At 42.2% G+C, this 21796-nt stretch overlaps 1 protein-coding gene across 4 annotated transcripts in view; it reads left to right on the top strand.

Moving 5' to 3' along the window:
* The window catches only part of PDE2A (phosphodiesterase 2A), a 758587-nt gene that overhangs the window by 522632 nt on the left and 214159 nt on the right, over positions 1 to 21796 (top strand). For all 4 annotated transcript variants that reach the window (XM_073661082.1, XM_073661081.1, XM_073661080.1 and 1 more), the window contains one exon: positions 11724 to 11783. In XM_073661082.1, coding sequence (XP_073517183.1) covers positions 11724 to 11783 — 60 coding nt within the window. The remainder of the gene's footprint in view (positions 1 to 11723; positions 11784 to 21796) is intronic.

The raw sequence follows: 21796 nt of genomic DNA, 5'->3' as shown, positions 1-21796 counted from the left end.
CTGTCCCCATATCTCCATCCTGCTCCCATGTTTCCATCCTGCCCCCATATCTCCATCCTGCCTCCATTGTCTCCATCCTGCCCCCATATCTCCATACTGCCCCCATTGTCTCCATCCTGCCCCGTGTCTCCATCCTGCCCCCATATCTCCATCCTGCCCATTGTCTCCATCCTGTCCCATGTCTCCATCCTGCCTCCATATCTCCATCCTGCCTCCATTGTCTCCATCCTGTCCCATGTCTCCATCCTGCCCCCATATCTCCATCCTGCCTCCATATCTCCATCCTGCCCCGTGTCTCCAACCTGCCCCCATATCTCCATCCTGCCTCCATTGTCTCCATCCTGTCCCATGTCTCCATCCTGCCCCATATCTCCATCCTGCCTCCATTGTCTCCATCCTGTCCCATATCTCCATCCTGCCCCGTGTCTCATCCTGCCCCCATCCCCCATATCTCCATCCTGACCCGTGTCTCCATCCTGCCCCCATATCTCCATCCTGTCCCATGTCTCCATCCTGCCCTCATATCTCCATCCTGCCTCCATTGTCTCCATCCTGTCCATATCCCATGTCTCCATCCTGCCCCCATATTTCCATCCTGCCCCGTGTCTCCACCTGCCCCCATTGTCTCCATCCTGTCCCATGTCTCCATCCTGCCCCCATATCTCCATCCAGCTTCCATTGTCTCCATCCTGTCGCATGTCTCCATCCTGCCCCCATTTCTCCATCCTGCCTTCATTGTCTCCATCCTGTCGCATGTCTCCATCCTGCCCCCATATCTCCATCCTGCCCCCTTATCTCCATCCTGCCCCCATATCTCCATCCTGCCCCGTGTCTCCATCCTGCCCCCCATATCTCCATCCTGCCCCCATATCTCCATACTGCCTCCATTGTCCCCATCCTGTCCCATGTCTCCATCCAGCCCCCATATCTCCATCCTGCCCCCCATATCTCCATCCTGCCCCCATATCTCCATTCTGCCTCCATTGTCTCCATCCTGTCCCATGTCTCCATCCAGCCCCCATATCTCCATCCTGCCCCCCATGTCTCCATCCTGCCCCCATATCTCCATCCTGCCCCCCATATCTCCATCCTGCCCCCCATATCTCCATCCTGCCTCCATTGTCTCTTCCTGTCCCATGTCTCCATCCTGCCCCCCATATCTCCATCCTGCCCCGTGTCTCCATCCTGCCCTCATATCTCCATCCTGCCCTCATATCTCCATCCTGCCCCCCATATCTCCATCCTGCCCCATGTCTCCATCCTGCACCTATATCTCCACCCTGCCCCGTGTCTCCATCCTGCCCCCCATATCTCCATCCTGCCCCCATATCTCCATCCTGCCTCCATTGTCTCCATCCTGTCCATATCCCATGTCTCCATCCTGCCCCCATATCTCCATCCTGCCTCCATTGTCTCCATCCTGTCCCATGTCTCCATCCTGCACCCCATATCTACATCCTGCCCCCATATCTCCATCCTGCCCCGTGTCTCCATCCTGCCCCCATATTTCCATCCTGCCCCGTGTCTCCACCTGCCCCCATTGTCTCCATCCTGTCCCATGTCTCCATCCTGCCCCCATATCTCCATCCAGCTTCCATTGTCTCCATCCTGTCCCATGTCTCCATCCTGCCCCCATTTCTCCATCCTGCCTTCATTGTCTCCATCCTGTCGCATGTCTCCATCCTGCCCCCATATCTCCATCCTGCCCCCTTATCTCCATCCTGCCCCCATATCTCCATCCTGCCCCGTGTCTCCATCCTGCCCCCCATATCTCCATCCTGCCCCCATATCTCCATACTGCCTCCATTGTCCCCATCCTGTCCCATGTCTCCATCCAGCCCCCATATCTCCATCCTGCCCCCCATATCTCCATCCTGCCCCCATATCTCCATTCTGCCTCCATTGTCTCCATCCTGTCCCATGTCTCCATCCAGCCCCCATATCTCCATCCTGCCCCCCATGTCTCCATCCTGCCCCCATATCTCCATCCTGCCCCCCTTATCTCCATCCTGCCCCCCATATCTCCATCCTGCCTCCATTGTCTCTTCCTGTCCCATGTCTCCATCCTGCCCCCCATATCTCCATCCTGCCCCGTGTCTCCATCCTGCCCTCATATCTCCATCCTGCCCTCATATCTCCATCCTGCCCCCCATATCTCCATCCTGCCCCATGTCTCCATCCTGCACCTATATCTCCACCCTGCCCCGTGTCTCCATCCTGCCCCCCATATCTCCATCCTGCCCCCATATCTCCATCCTGCCTCCATTGTCTCCATCCTGTCCATATCCCATGTCTCCATCCTGTCCATATCCCATGTCTCCATCCTGCCCCCATATCTCCATCCTGCCTCCATTGTCTCCATCCTGTCCCATGTCTCCATCCTGCACCCCATATCTACATCCTGCCCCCATATCTCCATCCTGCCCCGTGTCTCCATCCTGCCCCCATATTTCCATCCTGCCCCGTGTCTCCATCCTGCCCCCATTGTCTCCATCCTGCCCCCATTGTCTCCATCCTGTCCCATGTCTCCATCCTGCCCCCATATCTCCATCCAGCTTCCATTGTCTCCATCCTGTCCCATGTCTCCATCCTGCCCCCATTTCTCCATCCTGCCTTCATTGTCTCCATCCTGTCGCATGTCTCCATCCTGCCCCCATATCTCCATCCTGCCCCCCATATCTCCATCCTGCCCCCATATCTCCATTCTGCCTCCATTGTCTCCATCCTGTCCCATGTCTCCATCCAGCCCCCATATCTCCATCCTGCCCCCCATGTCTCCATCCTGCCCCCATATCTCCATCCTGCCCCCCATATCTCCATCCTGCCTCCATTGTCTCTTCCTGTCCCATGTCTCCATCCTGCCCCCCATATCTCCATCCTGCCCCGTGTCTCCATCCTGCCCTCATATCTCCATCCTGCCCTCATATCTCCATCCTGCCCCCCATATCTCCATCCTGCCCCATGTCTCCATCCTGCACCCATATCTGCATCCTGCCCCGTGTCTCCATCCTGCCCCCCATATCTCCATCCTGCCCCCATATCTCAATCCTGCCTCCATTGTCTCCATCCTGCCCCCATTGTCTCCATCCTGCCCCCATTGTCTCCATCCAGTCCCATGTCTCCATCCTGCCCCCATATCTCCATCCAGCCTCCATTGTCTCCATCCTGTCCCATGTCTCCATCCTGCCCCCATATCTCCATCCTGCCTTCATTGTCTCCATCCTGTCCCATGTCTCCATCCTGCCCCCCATATCTCCATCCTGCCCCCTTATCTCCATCCTGCCCCCATATCTCCATCCTGCCCCGTGTCTCCATCCTGCCCCCCATATCCTGCCCCCATATCTCAATCCTGCCTCCATTGTCTCCATCCTGCCCCCATTGTCTCCATCCTGCCCCCATTGTCTCCATTGTCTCCATCCTGTCCCATGTCTCCATCCTGCCCCCATATCTCCATCCAGCCTGCATTGTCTCCATCCTGTCCCATGTCTCCATCCTGCCCCCATATCTCCATCCTGCCCCGTGTCTCCATCCTGCCCTCATATCTCCATCCTGCCCTCATATCTCCATCCTGCCCTCATATCTCCATCCTGCCCCCCATATCTCCATCCTGCCCCATGTCTCCATCCTGCACCCATATCTCCATCCTGCCCCGTGTCTCCATCCTGCCCCCCATATCTCCATCCTGCCCACATATCTCAATCCTGCCTCCATTGTCTCCATCCTGCCCACATTGTCTCCATCCTGCCTCCATTGTCTCCATCCTGTCCCATGTCTCTATCCTGTCCCCATATCTCCATCCTGCCTCCATTGTCTCCATCCTGCCCCCATATCTCAATCCTGCCTCCATTGTCTCCATCCTGCCCCCATTGTCTCCATCCTGCCTCCATTGTCTCCATCCTGTCCCATGTCTCTATCCTGCCCCCATATCTCCATCCTGCCCCCATAATGCTGTTTTACAAAAAAAGTTAAAAAAAATAAAATTTCTTCTTACCTTGCCACATTCCAGCAGCGCACGGCTTTCCCATTATCCGAGGCCTGGTCGCCAGCGCATGAGTGACGTCATACGCCGGCGACGTGTGCGCTGACGTTGGCCGCCGACCTGTGATTGGCTGGCTGCTGTTAACTATTGCCGTGTAGGAAGCTTCCCGCACAATTTCATTAAATCTGCAGAATCCTTCCGCTGGGGCCTGGTGAGCAGAAGAGGGGGTGCCCGGTCCAGGCCCCTCTGCTCACCGGGCCCCATACACCAGTAAGGGAGGTAATGCCCTGATGGCAGCCCTGAGCACCAGTACTGTTTTTTCCAGTTCCAAAAATATCAGGACTTGTGAAGGAGGCCTAAGACATGAGATGAGCAAGCAGTGCCGTAATCCATGCGACATAGTAACAACTTGTGCATGCAGCTCTAACGGTGACTTTGCCTGAAGTCCTGATGCTCTTCATATTCCTGACCCTCCCGCTTTTGGTCTAGCACACAACATATTAGTGCTTAGATAATGATGGATTCCAGATGGTGCTCCGAAGACTTGTGAGTGCAGCTCTGGAAGTGACTGGAGACATTAGCGTGACTCCAGTCACATCCTAAAATAAAGGAAATGATTTACAGCATTGTAAATAGATTTAATCTGTAAGAAAGACGTATTGTACTTGCTTTCTCATCCATTTCTTGTAGACTTGGTCCCATACAGAGATTTGCAGCTCCTGGACGAGACATTTTGTGCTTCCATCTTGATCCACCGCTATATAACATTAGTAGAATATTTCCACTATTTACCAATCAGCAGGAAATCAGATACAGTGTAAATTAATCACAGCACATAACGACCACGCCGAAAACGGCTTCCGAGATTCCTAATGAGCAATTTGTTCAAAAGAAAACAAATCTCCCATCATCTCCCACCGATGCCTGAAATATTCCGTTTTATGATCGCGGGGTAATAACACAGACGTCTCTGGCGCTGCACCAATCTCCGACTATCTAATTCATCTGCTTTATTAACAGCAAATGGGACTCGGCTGCGCCGCAAACATTACAATGACTGTTTAGGAACCGAGTGTAATAACAATCACTCCGAGAGGCGCTTTCTAAAGTATAATTAACTTCATGTAATGAATTTTCCCAAACAAATTTTTGGACAGATGAAATATTACTGACATTATATCTAGAATAGTGGTATGTCTAAAACATACAAGATACTGATGAACTCTCAGCACTGTACTTACTACTGACACAATTATCATACCGCCCGTATGTGCCGCAATATAACTACTATAATACTACTCCTATGTACAGGAATATAACTACTATGATACTGCCCCCCTATGTACAAGAATATAACTACTATAATACTGCCCCCTATGTACAAGAATATAACTACTATAATACTGCCCCCTATGTACAAGAATATAGCTACTATAATACTGCTCCTATATACAAGAATATAACTACTATAATACTGCCCCTATGTACAAGAATATAACTACTATAATACTGCCCCTATGTACAAGAATATAACTACTATAATACTGCTCCTATGTGCAGGAATATAACTACTATAATACTGCCCCTATGTACAAGAATATAACTACTATAATACTGCCCCCTATGTACAAGAATATAACTACTATAATACTGCCCCCTATGTACAAGAATATAACTACTATAATACTGCCCCCTATGTACAAGAATATAACTACTATAATACTGCCCCCTATGTACAAGAATATAACTACTATAATACTGCTCCTATGTACAAGAATATAACTACTATAATACTGCCCCCTATGTACAAGAATATAACTACTATAATACTGCTCCTATGTACAAGAATATAACTACAATAATACTGACCCCTATGTACAAGAATATAACTACTATAATACTGCTCCTATATACAAGAATATAACTACTATAATACTGCTCCTATGTACAAGAATATAACTACTATAATACTGCCCCTATGTACAAGAATATAACTACTATAATACTGCTCCTATGTACAAGAATACAACTACTATAATACTGCTCCTATGTACAAGAATATAACTACTATAATATTGCCCCTATGTACAAGAATATAACTACAATAATACTGCCCCTATGTACAAGAATATAACTACTATAATACTGCCCCTATGTACAAGAATATAACTAATATAATACTGCTCCTATGTACAAGAATATAACTACTATAATACTGCCCATATGTACAAGAATATAACTACTATAATACTGCTCCTATGTACAAGAATAAAACTACTATAATACTGACCCCTATGTACAAGAATATAACTACTATAATACTGCCCCCTATGTACAAGAATATAACCACTATAATACTGCTCCTATGTACAAGAACATAACTACTATAATACTGCTCCCATGTACAAGAATATAACTACTATAATACTGCCCCCTATGTACAAGAATATAACTACTATAATACTGCCCCCTATGTACAAGAATATAACCACTATAATACTGCTCCTATGTACAAGAATATAACCACTATAATACTGCTCCTATGTACAAGAATATAACCACTATAATACTGCTCCTATGTACAAGATTATAACTACTATAATACTGCTCCTATGTACAAGAATATAACCACTATAAAACTGCTCCTATGTACAAGAATATAACCACTATAATACTGCTCCTATGTACAAGAATATAACTACTATAATACTGCCCCCTATGTACAAGAATATAACTACTATAATACTGCTCCTATGTACAAGAATATAACTACTATAATACTGCTCCCTATGTACAAGAATATAACTACTATAATACTGCTCCCTATGTACAAGAATATAACTACTATAATACTGCTCCTATGTACAAGAATATAACTACTATAATACTGCTCCCTATGTACAAGAATATAACCACTATAATACTGCTCCTATGTACAAGAATATAACTACTATAATACTGCCCCCTATGTACAAAAATATAACTACTATAATACTGCTCCTATGTACAAGAATATAACTACTATAATACTGCTCCTATGTACAAGAATATAACCACTATAATACTGCTCCTATGTACAAGAATATAACTACTATAATACTGCCCCCTATGTACAAGAATATAACCACTATAATACTGCCCCTATGTACAAGAATATAACTACTATAACACTGCTCCTTTGTACAAGAATATAACTACTATAATACTGCCCCCTATGTACAAGAATATAACTACTATAATACTGCTCCTATGTACAAGAATATAACTACTATAATACTGCTCCTATGTACAAGAATATAACTATTATAATACTGCTCCTATGTACAAGAATATAACTACTATAATACTGCTCCTATGTACAAGAATATAACTACTGTAATACTGCTCCTATGTACAAGAATATAACTACTATAATACTGCTCCTATGTACAAGAATATAACTACTATAATACTGCCCCCTATGTACAAGAATATAACTACTATAATACTGCTCCCTATGTACAAGAATATAACTACTATAATACTGCCCCCTATGTACAAGAATATAACCACTAAAATACTGCCCCTATGTACAAGAATATAACTACTATAATACTGTTCCCTATGTACAGGAATATAACTACTATAATACTGCCCCTATGTACAAGAATATAATTACTATAATACTGCTCTTATGTACAAGACTATAACTACTATAATACTGCTCCTATGTACAAGAATATAACTACTATAATACTGCTCTTATGTACAAGAATATAACTACTATAATACTGCCCCTATGTACAAGAATATAACTATTATAATACGGCTCTTATGTACAAGACTATAACTACTATAATACTGCTCCTATGTACAAGAATATAACTACTATAATACTGCCCCTATGTACAAGAATATAACTACTATAATACTGCTCCTATGTACAAGAATATAACTGCTATAATACTGCTCCCATGTACAAGAATATAACTACTATAATACTGCCCCTATGTACAAGAATATAACTACTATAATACTGCTACCTATGTACAAGAATATAACTGCTATAATACTGCTCCCATGTACAAGAATATAACTACTATAATACTGCCTCTATGTACAAGGATATAACTACTATAATACTGCCCCTATGTACAAGAATATAACTACTATAATACTGCTCCTATGTACAAGAATATAACTGCTATAATACTGCTCCCATGTACAAGAATATAACTACTATAATACTGCCCCTATGTACAAGAATATAACTACTATAATACTGCTACCTATGTACAAGAATATAACTACTATAATACTGCCCCTATGTACAAGAATATAACTACTATAATACTGCCCCTATATACAAGAATATAACTACTATAATACTTCCCCTATGTACAAGAATATAACTACTATAATACTGCTCTTATGTATAAGAATATAACTACTATAATACTGCTCCTATGTACAAGAATATAACTACTATAATACTGCTCCCTATGTGCAAGAATATAACTACTATAATACTGCCTCCTATGTACAAGAATATAACTACAATAATACTGCTCCTATGTACAAGAATATAACTACTATAATACTGCCTCCTATGTACAAAAATATAACTACTATAATACTGCCTCCTATGTACAAGAATATAACTATTATAATACTGCTCCCTATGTACAAGAATATAACTACTATAATACTGCTCCCTATATACAAGAATATAACTACTATAATACTGCTCCTATGTACAAGAATATAACTACTATAATACTGCCCCTATGTACAAGAATATAACTACTATAATACTGCTCCTATGTACAGGAATATAACTACTATAATACTGCCTCCTATGTACAAGAATATAAGTACTATAATACTGCTCCTATGTACAAGAATATAAATACTATATTGCTGCTCCTATGTACAGGAATATAACTACTATAATACTGCCCCCTATGTACAAGAATATAACTACTATAATACTGCTCCTATGTACAAGAATATAAATACTATAATACTGCCTCCTATGTACAAGAATATAACTACTATAATACTGCCCCCTATGTACAAGAATATAACTACTATAATACTGTCCCTATGTACAAGAATATAACTACTATAATACTGCCCCTATGTACAAGAATATAACTACTATAATACTGCTCCTATGCTCAAGAATATAACTACTATAATACTGCTCCTATGTACAAGAATATAACTACTATAATACTGCTCCTATATACAAGAATATATCTACTATAATACTGCCCCTATGTACAGGAATATAACTACTATAATACTGCTCCTATGTACAAGAATATAACTACTATAATACTGCCCCCTATGTACAGGAATATAACTACTATAATACTGCTCCTATATATAAGAATATAACTACTATAATACTGCTCCTATGTACAAGAATATAACTACTATAATACTGCCCCTATGTATAAGAATATAACTACTATAATACTGCTCCTATGTACAAGAATATAACTACTATAATACTGCCCCCTATGTACAGGAATATAACTACTATAATACTGCCCCTATGTACAAGAATATAACTACTATAATATTGCCTCTATGTACAAGAATATAACTACTATAATACTGCCTCCTATGTACAAGAATATAACTACTATAATACTGCTCCTATGTACAAGAATATAACTACTATAATACTGCCCTCTATGTGCAAAAATATAAGTAATATAATACTGCCCCCTATGTACAAGAATATAACTACTATGAAACTGCTCCTATGTACAAGAATATAACTACTATAATACTGCCCCTATGTATAAGAATATATCTACTATAATACTGCCCTCTATGTGCAAGAATATAACTACTATAATACTGCCCCTATGTACAAGAATATAACTACTATAATACTGCCCCATATGTACAAGAATATAACTACTATAATACTGCCCTCTATGTACAAGAATATAACTACTATAATACTGCCCCCTATGTACAGGAATATAACTACTATAATACTGCTCCCTATGTACAAGAATATAACTACTATAATACTGCTCCTATGTACAAGAATATAACTCCTATAATACTGCTCCCTATGTACAAGAATATAACTACTATAATACTGACCCCTATGTACAAGAATATAACTACTATAATACTGACCCTATGTACAAGAATATAACTACTATAATACTGACCCCTATGTACAAGAATATAACTACTATAATACTGACCCTATGTACAAGAATATAACTACTATAATACTGACCCTATGTACAAGAATATAACTACTATAATGCTGCCCCCTATGTACAAGAATATAACTACTATAATACTACTCCTATGTACAAGAATATAACTACTATAATACTGACCCTATGTACAAGAATATAACTACTATAATACTGACCCTATGTGCAAGAATATAACTGCTATAATACTGACCCCTATGTACAAGAATATAACTACTATAATACTGACCCTATGTACAAGAATATAACTACTATAATACTGCCCCTATGTACAAGAATATAACTGCTATAATACTGCCCCCTATGTACAAGAATATAACTACTATAATACTGCCCCTATGTGCAAGAATATAACTACTATAATACTGCCCCCTATGTACAGGAATATAACTACTATAATACTGCCTCCTATGTACAAGAATATAACTACTATAATACTGCCCCTATGTACAAGAATATAACTACTATAATACTGCTCCCTATGTACAAGAATATAACTACTATAATACTGCCCCTATGTACAAGAATATAACTACTATAATACAGCTCCTATGTACAAGAATATAACTACTATAATACTGCTCCTATGTACAAGAATATAACTACTATAATACTGCCCCCTATGTACAAGAATATAACTACTATAATACTGCCCCCTATGTACAAGAATATAACTACTATAATACTGCCCCCTATGTACAAGAATATAACCACTATAATACTGCCCCTATGTACAAGAATATAACTACTATAATACTGCCCCTATGTACAAGAATATAACTACTATAATACAGCTCCTATGTACAAGAATATAACTACTATAATACTGCTCCTATGTACAAGAATATAACTACTATAATACTGCCCCCTATGTACAAGAATATAACTACTATAATACTGCCCCCTATGTACAAGAATATAACTACTATAATACTGCCCCCTATGTACAAGAATATAACCACTATAATACTGCCCCCTATGTACAAGAATATAACTACTATAATACTGCTCCTATGTACAAGAATATAACTACTATAATACTGCCCCCTATGTACAAGAATATAACTACTATAATACTGCCCCTATGTACAAGAATATAACTACTATAATACTGCCCCTATGTACAAGAATATAACTACTATAATACAGCTCCTATGTACAAGAATATAACTACTATAATACTGCTCCTATGTACAAGAATATAACTACTATAATACTGCCCCCTATGTACAAGAATATAACTACTATAATACTGCCCCCTATGTACAAGAATATAACTACTATAATACTGCCCCCTATGTACAAGAATATAACCACTATAATACTGCCCCCTATGTACAAGAATATAACTACTATAACACTGCTCCCTATGTACAAGAATATAACTACTATAATACTGCCCCTATGTACAGGAATATAACTACTATAATACTGCCCCTATGTACGATTGTTGTTGGACACTGTCCTTCTCTCCTTACTATTAATCCTCTCTTCTTTCCTCTGTATCTTAGATGCATTGCAGTCAGCTGAGTGATTACGATGAACAGAACCTGCGATCCCTGGAGAGACATGTAAGTCACACTGTAACTCTGTATCATGAGGTTAACTGATACTAAATTAAAGGTCTATTTTTTATGCCATTGAGACACATTGTATTTTATTTGTTAACTTGTTTCTGGTCTTAAAGGGAAAGTGCTTCTTTCTTTAAGTTCTACTTTGCTGATTAAAATTAATTGCTTCCCTTGAGAATTGTGATTTTCTGTTTATTGAATCTCTCTATAGAAGCCGATACAATTGCGCCCTGAGCTTTGTCAGTGGGAACGTTGGTCTTTAATAACTTTAAAAGTGAACGTTGCACAGAAATGGTTGATCCGGCGTTTTCATCAGCGTGGCTAGCGCTATAATGCTCACGTCATCATGAAATAATCAGTACTGGTCCTTTACGGTTGGTCACAGTGATACGATACCCTTGAACAGATTCGTCCTCCTTATTTTGCCACATCCATTACTTATTTGTCATTGTTTCACACCGCACCTTTTTTCTGAGAAGTTTCCTAAATCTTTGTGATCAGCGGCGATGAAGGAAGAAAAGTCTCTGGAGCCGGCGGAGAAATTAAAATTTCATAAGATTAAAGTTAATCATTTCCACTGCAACAAAGCAGATTGACAGGTTAATCAAATGAGCGCAGGAGTGGGGGGATGTGGGGACTTATTCAATCTGATAGGGACCGCCCATCCCCCCACAGGTACCGGCACCGTATCTGCACCAGAGCGAGATGGGCTGTGTGTAATAAGGGATTGAGCGCTTTCCTCTCTTATCTGCCGCCTCTCCGATAGGAAACTGCGGGAAAAGAAATCCTTCAGTAGTTTCGGCCGCGGTATCTGGGGGACGGAGATTTCTCTGCAGTTTTTGCTCCGATTATAATTGACTTTTTTGTAGCTCGTTAGTATCTAGTTAATTTTCGTAAACTTTCTATAAAAGTCTTAATTTCCTCGTGACAATCCAATCAATGACTATCAGGGTTTTTAATAAGTATTCACGCCCCCTTTTTTATGTTTTACTCTGTAACATCATTAAAGCGCGTTGGATTTTTCACTTTTTTTCATTTACATGAAACGTCCAGAATGCCAAATTTGCAGAAGGCTCTATTCACACGTTGCATTTTTGCTGCGTTTTTTATTTTCTGCAGGCAAAACCTGCTTTCTTGGCAGTAAAGAAGCTTCTTACAAAAAGCATGTTTTGCTTTGTTTGGTTTTTTTTGCTGCATTTTTCCTGCGTTTTTCATAATTCCAAAGTTCAACCTTGCTTCCACTACGTAAGCATGAACAATGCAAGGTGTTAGGTCACCAATGCAAGACATATGTGAAACCATAAAACCGTATCCTGAACAAAAAAGTTCATGAAAAAATACACAATTACAAATATAACAGCGGGGGAGGTGAATTGGTCAGGGATAGTTTACCTAAGACATTGGCAGAGCATTGAGTTTGTAGGACATTGTTTACCTTTACACTTTGGTCAGCCCTTGAGTTGCTCAGGCATTGTTCAATTTCACACCTTGGTTGGCCACAGGCATTGTTCAATTTCACACCTTGGTCAGCCAATGTTTACTTTAAACCTTAAACTGTACTAATCCTAACTGCCATCTCAGGTGAGGACACCAAACATTATGGTTTAAACTTGGGAAAATCACAAAACTTAATGTGTTTAACATCCTGCTGTTCCTGCTTTTTTTCAATAAAAACGCATAACAACCTTTTTGCCTAGTTTTTGCTGTGTTTTTGCACTTATTACTTTCTATGGGTGAACAAAAAAACGATGCAAATATGCTGAAAGAAGTAACATGCTGCAGTTTTCAAAAATGCAGCACTTTTCCAATTCAGTCAGGAAAAAAAACAATGTGTGTGCAAGATATTTCTGAGATCTCACAGCTTTTGCTGGTACTGTAAAACTCAGCTTTTAAATTGCATAAAAAATGCAGCAAAAAACGCAGCAAAAATGCAACGTGTGAACATAGCCTAACTCACCGTCCCAACCTTCCATATCAGAGGTGTTACTAGAATTTAGAGGGCAAATAGCAATGGCAGGAGCTGATCTGTAGTAATGCGGTCAAAAGAAAGAAAGAAACTCAGGATATCCAAGGTCAAATACAACATTATTAAAGGATTTTTTGACGTTCTGGTTCCCCTGGAGGAAATGTTCATGTCTTATTACATAGAGAGTCTAGGGGTTAGATTCCCGGGTGCCCCCCTGGTGATCTAGAGGTTCAGAGTTAATGCCTAATATGTGGAATAGTTCAGAGCAGGTCAATCGCTGTATCATGGGACATCTAGGGTAATCGTAGGGTAATGTTTACAGTGGTGATTGAAAGTTTGTGAACCCTTTAGAATTTTCTAGATTCCTTCAAAAGTTTGACCAAAAACTACATCAGATTTTGACACAAGTTTTAAAAGTAGATAAAGAACCAAATCAAACAAATGAGTCAAAAATGTTGGACTTTATGTTTATTTTTATTAAAGTTGCAATTTGCAAAAGTATGTGAACCTTTGCTTTCAGTGTCTGGTGTGACCTCCTTGGGCGGCAATAACTCAATGTAAGGGTTTCCGGTAATTGCTGATTATTCCTGCACTTTGGATGGAGGACTTTTCTCTCGTTTCTCCCTACAAATCAGCTTCAGCTCAGTTCTGTTCTGTTGGTGGTTTTCTCTATGAATCTTTCGCTTCAGTTCCTTCTACGAGATTTCTAGGATTAAGGTCCGGACTGAGACTCGGCTGTTGTAGAACTTAATTTTTATTCGTTTGTGGGACGACTTGTTTTTTGGGCCTTTGTCTTACTGCAGGATCCATGTTCTCTTGAGATTCTGCTCATGGACCGACGTCCGGATATTTTCCTTTAGAACTTACTGATAAAATTCAGAATTCTTTGTTCCATCAATGATGGCGCCGTACTGGCCCAGATTCAGCAAAACACGCCCAATAGCTACCTCCACCACCATGCGTCACAGATGGTTGGAGATTTTCATGCTGTAATATAATGTTTTTCTTTCACCCAACATAACTAATCTCATTTAAACCATTAAGCTCTATTTTGGGTTCTTCCATCTATAAAACATTGTTCCGGTGCCTTCTGGCTTGTCCAGATGATTGTCCTCCTGATGGTGGATGCGTAAATGTTAATATTAATAAACATTAACATTAGCTAATGTGAGAGAGGCCTTTAGATGCTTAGAGGTTACCTTGGGTTCCTTTGTGACCTCACTATTATATGCCTTGCTCTTGGTCAACCACTCCTGGGAAATGTAATAATTGTCTTGAATTTCCTCCATTTGTACACAATTCGTCCGACTGCGGTCCAAACTCTTTAGAGACGGTTTGTAACTTTTTTCGACTTGATGAACATTGACAACTCTTCTTCTGAATTCCTCAGAAATCTCCTTTGTTCGTGCCATGTTCCCCTTCCAACAGCTTCTGCTGTGAAGTTCAGACCATAAGAGATTCCTGTTCTTTAAATGTAACGAGTCGTCAACTCACACCTGATTGTCATCCCATTGATTATCTGCTAATACTAAAGGTTCACTTACTTTTGCCACTCACATATGATATTGGATCATATTTTCTTCAATAAAAAATGTACAAAGTTCCATATTTCTAACCCCTTTGTTTGATTTGGTTCTTGATCTACTTTTGAAATTATGTGAAATTCTGATGTAGTTTTAGGTCAAATTATTGCAGAAAAATATGGAAAATTCTGAAGGGTTCACAAACTTTCAAGCAGCACTGTAATACCCCAAAAGCTCCGGGGTATATATGGTTAAGCATATTTTATACTTGGTGGTTTGGATAGGTTCAGGAGCCTAATATCTGTGGTGGTCTAGGGTAGGTATTGCTCAAGACCTAGCAATAACTGATCTGCTCTCTGATCCTGGGTAGCTGTGGGCAACTGTATATTTTTCCTTGTGGCCCAGAGATGTTAAGGGGTTAATATATGATATGTGCAGTGATTAGAAGCGTAACAATTACAGAGGGTGCGACTGCGACCAGGCCTGTGTCTAATGGGGTCTCACCGATGGCAGCATCAGCGGGATGTGTATCTGAGGGGTTATTATACAAGGAAGGGAGCTTAGAATGGGGGTCATTATACCAGAATGGAGTCCAGGGTGGGGGTCATTATACAAGGAAAGGGCCCAGGATGGGGGTCATTATACAAGGAAGGGGCCCAGGATGGGGGTCATTATACAAGGAAGGGGCCCAGGATGGGGTCATTATACAAAGAAGGGACCCAGGATGGGGATCATTTTACAAGGAAGGGACCTAGGATGGGGTTCATTATATAAGGAAGGGGCCCAGGATGGGGGTCATTATACAAGGAAGGGGCCCAGGATGGGGTCATTATACAAAGAAGGGACCCAGGATCGGGATCATTTTACAAGGAAGGGACCTAGGATGGGGTTCATTATATAAGGAAGGGACCCAGGATGGGGGTCATTATATAAGGAAGGGGCCCAGGATGGGGGTCATTATACAAAGAAGGGACCCAGGATGGGGGTCATTATATAAGGAAGGGGCTCAGGACAGGGGATATTATAACAGGAAGGGGCCTAGGATGAGAGACATTATTACAGGATGTAAGGCAGGATGGGGAATATTATTACAGAAAAGGGCCTAGGATGGGGGACATTATTACAGAAAATGGCCTAGGATGGGGGACATTATAACAGGAAGGGGTCAGGATGGGGGACATTATTACAGAAAGGGATCCAGGATGGGAGACATTATTACAGAAAGGGGCCCAGGACGGGGGACATTATTACAGAAAGGGGCCCAGGACGGGAGACATTATTACAGGAAGGAGCCATGATGGGGACATTATTACAGAAAAGGGCCCAGTATGGGGGACATTATTACAGAAAGGGGACAGGATAGGGGACATTATTACTGAAAGGGGACAGGATGGGGGATATTATTACAGAAAGGGGCCCAGGATGGGGAATATCATTACAGGAAGGGGACAAGATAGGGGACATTATTACAGAAAGGGGACAAGATGGGGGATATTATGACAGAAAAGGGCCCACGATGGGGGACATTATGACAGAAAGGGTACAAGATGGGGGACAGTATTACAGGAAGGGGCCATGATGGGGACATTATTACCAAAAGGGGTCAGGATAGGGGACATTATTACTGAAAGGGGCCCAGGATGGGGGACATTATTACAGAAAGGGGCCCAGGATGGGGGATATTATTACAGGAAGGGGCCATGATGGTGACATTATTACAGAAAGGGGCCCAGTATGGGGGACATTATTACAGAAAGGGGACAAGATGGGGACATTATTACAGAATGGGGCCCTGGTTGGGGGACATTATTACAGGAAGGAGCCATGATTGGGACATTATTACAGAAAGGGGACAGGATAGAGACATTATTACAGGAAGGGGCCATGATGGGGACATTATTACAGAAAGGGACAGGATGTGGGACATTATTACAGGAAGGGGCCATGATGGGGGACATTATTACAGAAAGGTGTCAGGACGGGGGATATTACTACAGAAAGGGGAGAGGATGGGGGGCATTATTACAGAAAGGGGACAGGATGTAGGACATTATTACAGAAAAGAGCCATGAAGGGGACATTATGACAGAAAGCGGACAGGATGGGGGGCATTATTACAGAAAGGGAACAGTATGGGGGACATTATTACAGAAAGGGGCCCAGGATGGGAGACATTAATACAGAAACGGGGCAGGATGGGGACACTTACAAAAAATGTCTTTATAGGATCTACAATGCTACAAAATCCCATACATCTGAGCTTGTTTAGCTTAGAAACACGACGCCTCAGAGGGGATCTCATATACACGTATAAATATATGTGGGGTCAGTACAGAGGACGGCACGGGACTTATTCCTACCAAAGTCCATACTAAGGACCAGGGGGCTCATTACAGGGGGGAGAAAGGCGATTCCGGCACCTAACCAGGAAAGAGTTCTTTACAGTCAGAGCAGAGACTGTGGAAAGCCGACCACAAGAGGTAGTGATGGCCGACACTATAACAGCTGTATACAGGGGCCGACACTATAACAGCTGTATACAGGGGCCGACACTATAACAGCTTTATACAGGGGCCGACACTATAACAGCTTTATACAGGGGCTGACACTATAACAGCTTTATACAGGGGCCGACACTATAACAGCTTTATACAGGGGCCGACACTATAACAGCTTTATACAAGGGCCGACACTATAACAGCTTTATACAAGGGCCGACACTATAACAGCTGTATACAAGGGCCGACACTATAACAGCTTTATACAGGGGCTGACACTATAACAGCTTTAAACAGGGGTTGACACTATAACAGCTTTATACAAGGGCCGACACTATAACAGCTTTATACAGGGGCTGACACTATAACAGCTTTATACAGGGGCCGACACTATAACAGCTTTATACAAGGGCCGACACTATAACAGCTTTATACAGGGGCCGACACTATAACAGCTTTATACAAGGGCCGACACTATAACAGCTTTATACAGGGGCCGACACTATAACAGCTTTATACAAGGGCCGACACTATAACAGCTTTATACAGGGGCGGACACTATAACAGCTTTATACAGGAGCCGACACTATAACAGCTTTATACAGGAGTCGACACTATAACAGCTTTATACAGGAGCCGACACTATAACAGCTGTATACAAGGGCCGACACTATAACGGCTTTATACAAGGGCCGACACTATAACAGCTTTATACAGGGGCCGACACTATAACAGCTGTATACAGGGGCCGACACTATAACAGCTGTATACAGGGGCCGACACTATAACAGCTTTATACAGGGGCCGACACTATAACAGCTTTATACAGGGGCTGACACTATAACAGCTTTATACAGGGGCTGACACTATAACAGCTTTATACAGGGGCCGACACTATAACAGCTTTATACAGGGGCCGACACTATAACAGCTTTATACAAGGGCCGACACTATAACAGCTTTATACAAGGGCCGACACTATAACAGCTTTATACAAGGGCCGACACTATAACAGCTGTATACAAGGGCCGACACTATAACAGCTTTATACAGGGGCTGACACTATAACAGCTTTAAACAGGGGTTGACACTATAACAGCTTTATACAAGGGCCGACACTATAACAGCTTTATACAGGGGCTGACACTATAACAGCTTTATACAGGGGCCGACACTATAACAGCTTTATACAAGGGCCGACACTATAACAGCTTTATACAGGGGCCGACACTATAACAGCTTTATACAAGGGCCGACACTATAACAGCTTTATACAGGGGCCGACACTATAACAGCTTTATACAAGAGCCGACACTATAACAGCTTTATACAGGGGCGGACACTATAACAGCTTTATACAGGAGCCGACACTATAACAGCTTTATACAGGAGTCGACACTATAACAGCTTTATACAGGAGCCGACACTATAACAGCTGTATACAAGGGCCGACACTATAACGGCTTTATACAAGGGCCGACACTATAACAGCTTTATACAGGGGCCGACACTATAACGGCTGTATACAAGGGCCGACACTATAACGGCTGTATACAAGGGCCGACACTATAACAGCTTTATACAGGGGCCGACACTATAACAGCTGTATACAGGGGCCGACACTATAACGGCTTTATACAAGGGCCGACACTATAACAGCTTTATACAGGGGCCGACACTATAACAGCTGTATACAGGGGCCGACACTATAACGGCTTTATACAAGGGCCGACACTATAACAGCTTTATACAGGGGCTGACACTATAACAGCTTTATACAGGAGCCGACACTATAACGGCTTTATACAGGAGCCGACACTATAACAGCTGTATACAAGGGCCGACACTATAACAGCTTTATACAGGAGCCGACACTATAACAGCTTTATACAGGAGCCGACACTATAACAGCTGTATACAAGGGCCGACACTATAACGGCTGTATACAAGGGCGGACACTATAACAGCTTTATACAGGAGCCGACACTATAACAGCTTTATACAGGAGCCGACACTATAACAGCTGTATACAAGGGCGGACACTATAACAGCTTTATACAGGAGCCGACACTATAACAGCTTTATACAGGAGCCGACACTATAACAGCTGTATACAAGGGCCGACACTATAACGGCTGTATACAAGGGCCGACACTATAACGGCTTTATACAAGGGCCGACACTATAACAGCTTTATACAGGGGCTGACACTATAACAGCTTTATACAGGGGTTGACACTATAACAGCTTTATACAAGGGCCGACACTATAACAGCTTTATACAAGGGCCGACACTATAACAGCTGTATACAAGGGCCGACACTATAACAGCTTTATACAAGGGCCGACACTATAACAGCTTTATACAGGGGCCGACACTATAATAGCTTTATACAGGGGCCGACACTATTACAGCTTTATACAAGGGCCGACACTATAACAGCTTTATACAGGGGCCGACACTATAACAGCTTTATACAAGGGCCGACACTATAACGGCTTTATACAGGGGCCGACACTATAACAGCTTTATACAGGGGCCGACACTATAACAGCTTTATACAGGAGCCGACACTATAACGGCTTTATACAGGAGCCGACACTATAACGGCTTTATACAGGAGCCGACACTATAACAGCTGTATACAGGGGCCGACACTATAACAGCTGTATACAAGGGCCGACACTATAACAGATTTATACAGGAGCCGACACTATAACAGCTTTATACAGGGGCCGACACTATAACAGCTTTATACAGGAGCCGACACTATAACAGCTTTATAGAAGGGCCGACACTATAACAGCTTTATACAAGGGCCGACACTATAACGGCTTTATACAGGGGCCGACACTATAACAGCTTTATACAGGGGCCGACACTATAACAGCTTTATACAGGAGCCGACACTATAACGGCTTTATACAGGAGCCGACACTATAACGGCTTTATACAGGAGCCGACACTATAACAGCTGTATACAGGGGCCGACACTATAACAGCTGTATACAAGGGCCGACACTATAACAGATTTATACAGGAGCCGACACTATAACAGCTTTATACAGGGGCCGACACTATAACAGCTTTATACAGGAGCCGACACTATAACAGCTTTATACAGGAGCCGACACTATAACGGCTTTATACAGGAGCCGACACTATAACAGCTGTATACAGGGGCCGACACTATAACAGCTGTATACAAGGGCCAACACTATAACAGCTGTATACAAGGGCCGACACTATAACAGCTGTATACAAGGGCCGACACTATAACAGATTTATACAGGAGCCGACACTATAACAGCTTTATACAGGGGCCGACACTATAACAGCTTTATACAGGAGCCGACACTATAACAGCTTTATAGAAGGGCCGACACTATAACAGCTTTATACAGGGGCCGACACTATAACAGCTTTATACAGGGGCCGACACTATAACAGCTTTATACAGGAGCCGACACTATAACAGCTTTATACAAGGGCCGACACTATAACAGCTTTATACAGGGGCCGACACTATAACAGCTTTATACAGGGGCCGACACTATAACAGCTTTATACAGGAGCCGACACTATAACAGCTGTATACAAGGGCCGACACTATAACAGCTTTATACAGGAGCCGACACTATAACAGCTTTATACAGGGGCCGACACTATAACAGCTTTATACAGGAGCCGACACTATAACAGCTTTATACAAGGGCCGACACTATAACAGCTTTATACAGGGGCCGACACTATAACAGCTGTATACAGGAGCCGACACTATAACAGCTTTATACAAGGGCCGACACTATAACAGCTGTATACAAGGGCCGACACTATAACAGCTTTATACAAGGGCCGACACTATAACAGCTGTATACAGGGGCCGACACTATAACAGCTGTATACAAGGGCCGACACTATAACAGCTTTATACAGGAGCCGACACTATAACGGCTTTATACAGGAGCCGACACTATAACAGCTTTATACAGGGGCCGACACTATAACGGCTTTATACAGGAGCC

This window comes from Phyllobates terribilis, unplaced genomic scaffold (assembly GCF_046119375.1).
Source record: "Phyllobates terribilis strain yellow unplaced genomic scaffold, ASM4611937v1 Scaffold_2__4_contigs__length_985480577, whole genome shotgun sequence".
Lineage (NCBI taxonomy): Eukaryota > Metazoa > Chordata > Amphibia > Anura > Dendrobatidae > Phyllobates > Phyllobates terribilis.
Note: the sequence above shows the minus strand (reverse complement) of the source record. Positions and strands in the feature narration are given on the sequence as shown.